Below are 11,672 nucleotides of genomic sequence, written 5' to 3' on the forward strand. Positions count from 1 at the left end.
CATACTCATGCATGTACACCCCGATTATCTCTCTCTCTCTCTAACACACACACACACATACTCATGCATGTACACCCCGATTATCTCTCTCTCTCTAACACACACACACACATACTCATGCATGTACACCCCGATTATCTCTCTCTCTCTAACACACACACACACATACTCATGCATGTACACCCCGATTATCTCTCTCTCTCTAACACACACACACACATACTCATGCATGTACACCCCGATTATCTCTCTCTCTCTCTCTCTAACACACACACACACACACACATACTCATGCATGTACACCCCGATTATCTCTCTCTCTCTCTAACACACACACACACATACTCATGCATGTACACCCCGATTATCTCTCTCTCTCTCTAACACACACACACACATACTCATGCATGTACACCCCGATTATCTCTCTCTCTCTCTAACACACACACACACATACTCATGCATGTACACCCCGATTATCTCTCTCTCTCTAACACACACACACACATACTCATGCATGTACACCCCGATTATCTCTATCTCTCTAACACACACACACACATACTCATGCATGTACACCCCGATTATCTCTCTCTCTCTAACACACACACACACATACTCATGCATGTACACCCCGATTATCTCTCTCTCTCTTACACACACTCGCTCTCTAACACACACACACACATACTCATGCATGTACACCCCGATTATCTCTCTCTCTCTAACACACACACACACATACTCATGCATGTACACCCCGATTATCTCTCTCTCTCTCTCTAACACACACACACACACATACTCATGCATGTACACCCCGATTATCTCTCTCTCTCTAACACACACACACACACACACATACTCATGCATGTACACCCCGAATATCTCTCTCTCTCTAAAACACACACACACATACTCATGCATGCATCTCTCTCTCTCTAACACACACACACACACATACTCATGCATGTACACCCCGATTATCTCTCTCTCTCTAACACACACACACACATACTCATGCATGTACACCCCGATTATCTCTCTCTCTAACACACACACACACATACTCATGCATGTACACCCGATTATCTCTCTCTCTCTAACACACACACACACATACTCATGCATGTACACCCCGATTATCTCTCTCTCTCTAACACACACACACACATACTCATGCATGTACACCCCGATTATCTCTCTCTCTCTAACACACACACACACATACTCATGCATGTACACCCCGATTATCTCTCTCTCACACACTCGCTCTCTAACACACACACACACATACTCATGCATGTACACCCCGATTATCTCTCTCTCTTACACACACTCGCACTCGCTCTAACACACACACACATACATACATGCATGCATGTACACCCCGATTATCTCTCTCTCTTACACACACTCGCTCTCTAACACACACACACACATACTCATGCATGCATGTACACCCCGATTATCTCTCTCTCTTACACACATTCGCTCTCTAACACACACACACACATACTCATGCATGTACACCCTGATTATCTCTCTCTCTCTTACACACACTCGCTCTCTAACACACACACACACATACTCATGCATGCATGTACACCCCGATTATCTCTCTCTCTTACACACACTCGCTCTCTAACACACACACACACATACTCATGCATGCATGTACACCCCGATTATCTCTCTCTCTCTTACACACACTCGCTCTCTAACACACACACACACATACTCATGCATGCATGTACACCCCGATTATCTCTCTCTCTCTTACACACACTCGCTCTCTAACACACACACACACATACTCATGCATGCATGTACACCCCGATTTCTCTCTCTCTTACACACACTCGCTCTCTACACACACACACATACTCATGCATGCATGTACACCCCGATTATCTCTCTCTCCCTTACACACTCGCTCTCTAACACACACACACACATACTCATGCATGTACACCCGATTATCTCTCTCTCTCTAACACACACACACACATACTCATGCATGTACACCCCGATTATCTCTCTCTCTCTTACACACTCGCTCTCTAACACACACACACACACATACTCATGCATGCATGTACACCCTGATTCTCTTCTCTCTCTAACACACACACACACATACTCATGCATGCATGTACACCGATTATCTCTCTAACACACACACACACATACTCATGCATGCATGTACACCCCGATTATCTCTCTCTCTCACACACACACACACATACTCATGCATGTACACCCCGATTATCTCTCTCTCTAACACACACACACACATACTCATGCATGTACACCCCGATTATCTCTCTCTCTCTAACACACACACACACATACTCATGCATGTACACCCCGATTATCTCTCTCTCTCTACACACACACACACACATACTCATGCATGTACACACCCGATTATCTCTCTCTCTAACACACACACACACATACTCATGCATGTACACCCGATTATCTCTCTCTCTCTAACACACACACATACTCATGCATGTACATGATTATCTCTCTCTCTAACACACACACACACACATGCTCTCTCTCTCTCTCTAACACACACACACACATACTCATGCATGTACACCCCGATTATCTCTATCTCTCTAACACACACACACACATACTCATGCATGTACACCCCGATTATCTCTCTCTCTCTAACACACACACACACACATACTCATGCATGTACACCCCGATTATCTCTCTCTCTCTAACACAACACACACACACACATACTCATGCATGTACACCCCGATTATCTCTCTCTAACACACACACACACATACTCATGCATGTACACCCGATTATCTCTCTCTCTCTAACACACACACACACACATACTCATGCATGTACACCCCGATTATCTCTCTCTCTCTAACACACACACACACATACTCATGCATGTACACCCCGATTATCTCTCTCTCTAACACACACACACACATACATGCATGTATCTCTCTCTCACACACACACACACACATACTCATGCATGTACACCCCGATTATCTCTCTCTCTCTAACACACACACACATACTCATGCATGTACACCCCGATTATCTCTCTCTCTCTAACACACACACACACATACTCATGCATGTCGATTATCTCTCTCTCTCTAACACACACACTAACACACACACATACATCATGCATGTACACCCCGATTATTCTCTCTCTTCACACACTCGCTCTCTAACACACACACACACATACTCATGCATGCATGTACACCCCGATTATCTCTCTCTCTCTTACACACACTCGCTCTCTAACACACACACACACATACTCATGCATGCATGTACACCCCGATTATCTCTCTCTCTCTTCTCTCTAACACACACACACACATACTGCATGCATGTACACCCCGATTATCTCTCTCTCTCTAACACACACACACACATACATGCATGTACACCCTGATTATCTCTCTCTCTCTTACACACACTCGCTCTCTAACACACACACACATACTCATGCATGCATGTACACCCCGATTATCTCTCTCTCTCTTACACACACTCGCTCTCTAACACACACACACACATACTCATGCATGCATGTACACCCCGATTATCTCTCTCTCTCTACACACACTCGCTCTCTAACACACACACACACATACTCATGCATGCATGTACACCCCCGATTATCTCTTCTCTCTTACACACACTCGCTCTCTAACACACACACACATACTCATGCATGCATGTACACCCCGATTATCTCTCTCTTACACACACTCGCTCTCTCTACACACACTCGCTCTCTAACACACACACACACATACTCATGCATGTACACCCCGATTATCTCTCTCTCTAACACACACACACACATACTCATGCATGTACACCCCGATTATCTCTCTCTCTCTTACACACACTCGCTCTCTAACACACACACACACATACTCATGCATGTACACATGCATGCATGTACACCCCGATTATCTCTCTCTCTCTAACACACACACACACATACTCATGCATGTCTAACACACACACACACATACTCATGCATTACATCTCTCTCTCTGCTCTATCTCTCTAACACACACACACACATACTCATGCATGTACACCCCGATTATCTCTCTCTCTCTCTCTCTAACACACACACACACACACACATACTCATGCATGTACACCCGATTCTCTCTAACTATTACACACACACACACATACTCATGCATGTACACCCCGATTATCTCTCTCTCTCTAACACACACACACACATACTCATGCATGTACACCCCGATTATCTCTCTCTCTCTTACACACACTCGATTATCTCTCTAACACACACACACACATACTCATGCATGATTATCTCTCTCTAACACACACACACACATACACCCGATTATCTCTCTCTCTCTACACACACACACACATACTCTCTAACACACACATTACGATTATCTCTCTCTAACTAACACACACACACACATACTCATGCATGTACACCCCGATTATACTCACACACACACACACACATACTCATGCATGTACACCCGATTATCTCTCTCTCTAACACACACACACACATACTCATGCATGTACACTCCGATTATCTCTCTCTCTCTCTAACACACACACACACACATACTCATGCATGTACACCCCGATTATCTCTCTCTCTCTCTAACACACACACACACATACTCATGCATGTACACCCCGATTATCTCTCTCTCTCTAACACACACACACACATACTCATGCATGTACACCTGATTATCTCTCTCTCTAACACACACACACACATACTCATGCATGTACACCCCGATTATCTCTCTCTCTCTAACACACACACACACATACTCATGCATGTACACCCCGATTATCTCTCTCTCTCTAACACACACACACACATACTCATGCATGTACACCCCGATTATCTCTCTCTCTCTTACACACACTCGCTCTCTAACACACACACACACATACTCATGCATGCATGTACACCCCGATTATCTCTCTCTCTCTTACACACACTCGCTCTCTAACACACACACACACATACTCATGCATGCATGTACACCCCGATTATCTCTCTCTCTCTTACACACACTCGCTCTCTAACACACACACACACATACTCATGCATGCATGTACACCCCGATTATCTCTCTCTCTTACACACATTCGCTCTCTAACACACACACACACATACTCATGCATGTACACCCTGATTATCTCTCTCTCTTACACACACTCGCTCTCTAACACACACACACACATACTCATGCATGCATGTACACCGATTATCTCTAACACACACACACACATACTCATGCATGCATGTACACCCCGATTATCTCTCTCTCTCTACACACACTCTCTCTCTAACACACACACACACATACTCATGCATGCATGTACACCCCGATTATCTCTCTCTCTTACACACACTCGCTCTCTAACACACACACACATACTCATGCATGCATGTACACCCCGATTCTCTCTCTCTTACACACACTCGCTCTCTAACACACACACACACATACTCATGCATGCATGTACACCCCGATTATCTCTCTCTCTCTACACACACTCGCTCTCTAACACACACACACATACTCATGCATGCATGTACACCGATTATCTCTCTCTCCCTTCTCTCTCTAACACACACACACACATACTCATGCATGTACACCCGATTATCTCTCTCTCTCTCTCTAAACACACACACACACATACTCATGCATGTACACCTGATTATCTCTCTCTCTCACACACACACACACACACATACTCATGCATGTACACCCCGAATATCTCTCTCTCTCTAAACACACACACACATACTCATGCATGTACACTCCGATTATCTCTCTCTCTAACACACACACACACACATACTCATGCATGTACACCCCGATTATCTCTCTCTCTCTCACACACACACTCACACATGATTATCTCTCTCTCTCTACACACACACACACATACTGATGCATGTACACCCCGATTATCTCTCTCTAACACACACACACACATACTCATGCATGTACACCCGATTATCTCTCTCTCTCTAACACACACACACACATACTCATGCATGTACACCCCGATTATCTCTCTCTCTCTAACACACACACACACATACTCATGCATGTACACCCCGATTATCTCTCTCTCTCTTACACACACTCGCTCTCTAACACACACACACACATACTCATGCATGCATGTACACCCCGATTATCTCTCTCTCTCTTACACACACTCGCTCTCTAACACACACACACACATACTCATGCATGCATGTACACCCCGATTATCTCTCTCTCTCTTACACACACTCGCTCTCTAACACACACACACACATACTCATGCATGCATGTACACCCCGATTATCTCTCTCTCTTACACACATTCGCTCTCTAACACACACACACACATACTCATGCATGTACACCCTGATTATCTCTCTCTCTCTTACACACACTCGCTCTCTAACACACACACACACATACTCATGCATGCATGTACACCCCGATTATCTCTCTCTCTTACACACACTCGCTCTCTAACACACACACACACATACTCATGCATGCATGTACACCCCGATTATCTCTCTCTCTTACACACACTCGCTCTCTAACACACACACACACATACTCATGCATGCATGTACACCCCGATTATCTCTCTCTCTCTTACACACACTCGCTCTCTAACACACACACACACATACTCATGCATGCATGTACACCCCGATTATCTCTCTCTCTCTTACACACACTCGCTCTCTAACACACACACACATACTCATGCATGCATGTACACCCCGATTATCTCTCTCTCCCTTACACACACTCGCTCTCTAACACACACACACACATACTCATGCATGTACACCCCGATTATCTCTCTCTCTCTAACACACACACACACATACTCATGCATGTACACCCCGATTATCTCTCTCTCTCTTACACACACTCGCTCTCTAACACACACACACACACATACTCATGCATGCATGTACACCCCGATTATCTCTCTCTCTCTCTTACACACACTCGCTCTCTAACACACACACACACATACTCATGCATGCATGTACACCCCGATTATCTCGCTCTCTCTTACACACACTCGCTCTCTAACACACACACACACACGTGTGCACACACAAACACATACACACAAACACATACACACTACTGTAAAAAGCATTAGTAAGGCATTTCAGTGCCCGTTTAGGAATCAGACTGTCACATGTCTGCAGACATCGGGACTTTTAGGGCTTTTTGTTGGGAGAGGTAGTGAGAGAGTGCAGGGGATGAGAGAGCTGGGTTAATAGTGGGTGAGGTCAGGTGAGGGGAGGGGAGTGTAACGGTTTTCTAATGGTGAAGGAGAGTCGGACCAAACTGCAGCGTGTAGATTTCGATCCATGTTTAATAAAACAACGTAACACGAATCAAAACACAAACTCAACAAAACAATAAACGTAATGAAAACCGAAACAGCCTAAACTGGTGCAAACTAACACATAATCAGGACATCAAGACACTAAGGACAATCACCCACAATACAACCAAAGAATATGGCTGCCTAAATATGGTTCCCAATCAGAGACAACGATAACCACCTGCCTCTGATTGAGAACCACTTCAGACAGCCATAGACTTTCCTAGAACACCCTACTAAGCTACAATCCCACTAACATACACACCAAAACCCCCAGACAAAACACACCACAATACAAAAACTCCATGCCACACCCTGGCCTGACCCAATACATAAAGATAAACACAAAATACTTAGACCAGGGCGTGACAGGGTGGTAAGGATGGGTGGACATTTCAGGTTGGATTCATTTCTCAGATTCTTGTCAAGAGATGACCGCAGAAATAAAGCATCACATTTTTCTGTCACACCTACATTAGATTACATGGACATTGAATGATGCAAAACAATTACATTTTTATTGCGTGTGTTTGGTCTCGAGACACACACAGAACTGAACTGTGAAAGTTAAAGTGCAATGGCTCTTATAGCAATGGCTCTTTGTCTGAAGCCAAACCATTATATGAATACTGACAACGGTGTGTGTGTGTGTGTGTATGTGTGTGTGTGTGTGTGTGTGTGTGTGTGTGTGTGTGTGTGTGCGTGTGTAGAGAGACAAGAGTGTGTGTGTGTTTATTGTGAGAGGTGAAATGGGGGTAGACACAACTGCAGCTACCCACTCTTAGAACAAAGGGTTCCAAAAGGGTTCTTCGGCTGTCCCCATAGGAGAACCCTTTGAAGACGGTTTTGGTTCCAGGCGGAACTCTTTGGAAAGGGTTCTATATGGAATCCAATAGAGTTTTACCTGGTATCTTTCTAGAACCAAAAAGGGTTCTTCAAAGGGTTCTCCTATGGGGACAGCCGAAGAACCCTTTTAGGTTCTACATAGCATCTTTTTTTCTAAGATAATTTTTGTTATTTAACCCATTTTAGAATAAGGCTGTAACGTGACAAAATTAGGAAAAAGTCATGCGGTTTGAATACTTTCCGAAGAACTGTATGTCCATTGTTTTGGTAAAAATTGCCGAAGCTCAGTAAATTTGGTTGGGAATGATTGATGAAAAATAAAAGAAGAGCTGCACACTCTAGGAGCTCAGAAGCAATGATTTAATAACCAACGTTACGACAGCCAAGCTGTCTTCATCAGGGTATAATTGATGGATAGCAAGAATCAAACATTGTCTCGGATTTTCAAGCAAATTTAAGTCAGGACTGAGACTAGACCATTCAGGACACTCAACACCAGACTATTACTTGGATTCCCCCCTCCATTGGTTACCTCCTGTATATAGCCTCGTTATGTTATTGTGTTACTTTTTTTACTTTACTTTATTTGCTAAATATATTCTTAACTCTTCTTGAATTGCACTGTTGGTTAAGGGCTTGTAAGTAACATAACATAACATGATGCTGCCAACACAGTACTTAAAAATACACAGGGTTTCACTATGTGTTGTATTGGATATGACCCAAACCTGCTGTTTTTAATTTAGGTCAAAAAGGTCATGTCTTTGCAGTGTTGTCTTGCAGTATTACTCAACGGCCTTGTAGAAAACAAAATGGATGATTTGGAGTTGATTTCCAACACAGGCCTCCTTCTTTACACTTTGTCACACAGGCCAGTAATATGGAGTGAATGAAATGTTGTTGATCCTTTTGTATTTTCAAGTATTGTGGTGGCAGCAGTTTGTTAGGATGAAAATAAATATAAAAGGACTTAAATGTGCTTAAAAAACAGAGACAGTGTTTGAGTATTGCTGTCCATTGATGATTCCCAACTAAATTTAGTGAGCGTGAGCAATTTTGACAAAAACGATGGATATACACTGTCTTCAAAACATCACAAACACTTCTTAATATTGAGTTGTACCCCCTTTTGCCCTCAGAACAGCCTCATTTCGTTGGGGCATGAACTCTACGATGTGTCGTAAGCGTTCCACAGTTGACTCCAATGCTTCCCATAGTTGTGTCAAGTTGGCTGGATGTCCTTCGCATGGTGGACCATTATTAATACACACATAGGATACTGTTGAGCATGAAAAACACAGCAGCATTGCAGATCTTAACAAACTCAAACCGGTGCGCCTGCCACCTACTACCATACCTCGCACTTAAATACTTTGTCTTGCCCATTCACCCTCTGAATGGCACACATACAGTACCCAATCCATGTCTTAACTTTACATCTCTACTCTCCTGGGCAGTCTATGTCATGGAAATTAGCACAATGTACACTCAGTGTATGTTGCCCTAAGAGTTGTGTAAGGTTGGTAGACTCTATATAATACAATTATTCACAGCTGTAATGGCTGCCAAAGGTGCTTTCACAAGGTATTAACTCTTGTTAACAACGCATCGCAAACAATGCATCGTCATTTTGTATTTCTTAGTAATTTGGAACATTTTCCATTGTGGAGTAGATTGTGTAGATCAATAGGAAAAACATTTAATGTAATCAATTTTTAACAAATTGTGAAGACGTGCAAGGGGTGTGTAGACTTTCACTAGCAACTATCTTTGTTAGGTAATAACACTCCCAAGTCAAACTTATCTCTTTGTTTTAATAGATTTTTTTTTTTAAATGGCCGCCTGTGGCGTCTCTTTGTCTCTGTGTGATAATGGCAGAGAATGCGGCTAGTGTAGGACATGTTTAAACATAATCACCAGAGACATGATAAACCCAGAATCCCTCGGTAATTACGGCATCTAAAAACCAGAGGGATTTACACTCCCTATCTCCCCGCTTTTGTTTTAAATTGGTGAACAGCTGGAATGGGAAGCATTAACAACTGACAGCATAATGAGGAAAAGATTGTGAAATCGGATTATTGTATAATTCCTTCTACTGATGGTTTTGTGCTCTGAAGTCTTTTCTCGTCCCTCTTTAAAACAAATGTCTTCCAGAAAAACCAGGCATCTGAGTGAACGCAGCAGAGGAAACAATGGTATATTTGAGGCTGACTTTCAGTAGACTTCAGTGATTTAAATATGACATCATCACAGATGGTTAAAGGGATAGCCCACCTCAAAATGTGTTTGGTGTCAGACATTTCCTTTTGACTTCTCCAGAGAAGCTCCTTTAAATCTGCTGAACATCTTTTTCAGAATGGTATCAATATCCCACAGATTTCTGGTCCATGGGCCTGAGGCACCTGCTGAAATCTTACTGACTTCTCTCTCTTTCTGTTTCTCTCTCTCTCCTCTATTTCAGCTTGAAGCAGGTCCAGCAGTGAAGCACTGGAACCAGAGACCTGTGGACATGTGGAGAATGGGAAAATGGGAATACTAAACATGGGAAGAGCACTGTACAGAGCATTGTAAAACTAAAATAATATTGGTTGTGGAATTTTGGAAGACTGAGAGACTTCTACAGATGGCTTAGGACTGTGTGTGTGTGTGTGTGTGTGTGTGTGTGTGTGTGTGTGTGTGTGTGTGTGTTTTTAATCTGACGATGTCCTGGAGGTTACTGACCATCTAAGTGTTTGATATGTGTACTTTGACCCCACAGCAGTCAGAAAACCATTGGATGTTGCTAGCGATCGCCATGCTGTTTGTGTGCATCCCAAATGGCACCCTATTCCGTTTATAGTGCACTTCTTCTGACGAGGGCCCATAGGGCTCTATTAAAAAGTAGTGTACTATAGAGACTCCTTTTGTGAACCACAATCCTACAATCTAACTAAGTGATGTCAGTGTTACCCAGAGCGGTGATAACCGTTACAATGATAGTCATAGAGTAGAAGAAACCATATCATCACCACTATATCAGTCCAGAGGGTCAGGGCTGCAATACATATGTATACAAATATATAATAAATATATTCATACAATATATTTTCTAAACGACTGGAAGTTATCTGTGCAACAGCTTCAGTGCTCAGTGAGTAGCTCATAAACATATATTGATATCTATAGTAAATATATGCAAATGTAATGTATGTTTACATACGTTTAGATATTCAACTATGTTTTCAGCACTCAGTTCCATGCAGAAACAGGGAGAGGAAAGACAAATATGTCAGCCAATTGAAAGGGGTTTTCCCAACTTTGGGTGATGCCAGACAGTCTTTGGTGCCTATGTAATACAAACTGTAACACAGCCA

At 43.0% G+C, this 11,672-nt stretch overlaps 1 protein-coding gene across 1 annotated transcript in view; it reads left to right on the forward strand.

The window, feature by feature from the left end:
• LOC115125331 (zinc finger matrin-type protein 4-like) overlaps window positions 1-11,403 on the forward strand; it is a 224,209-nt gene extending 212,806 nt beyond the window's left edge. The window contains exon 7 of the mRNA XM_065002590.1: window positions 10,781-11,403. Within this exon, the coding sequence (XP_064858662.1) occupies window positions 10,781-10,802 (22 nt within the window). The 3' untranslated portion in view covers window positions 10,803-11,403. The remainder of the gene's footprint in view (window positions 1-10,780) is intronic.
• Window positions 11,404-11,672: the final 269 nt, after the last annotated feature.

This window comes from Oncorhynchus nerka, linkage group LG16, assembly GCF_034236695.1.
Source record: "Oncorhynchus nerka isolate Pitt River linkage group LG16, Oner_Uvic_2.0, whole genome shotgun sequence".
NCBI classification, from domain to species: Eukaryota; Metazoa; Chordata; class Actinopteri; order Salmoniformes; family Salmonidae; genus Oncorhynchus; species Oncorhynchus nerka.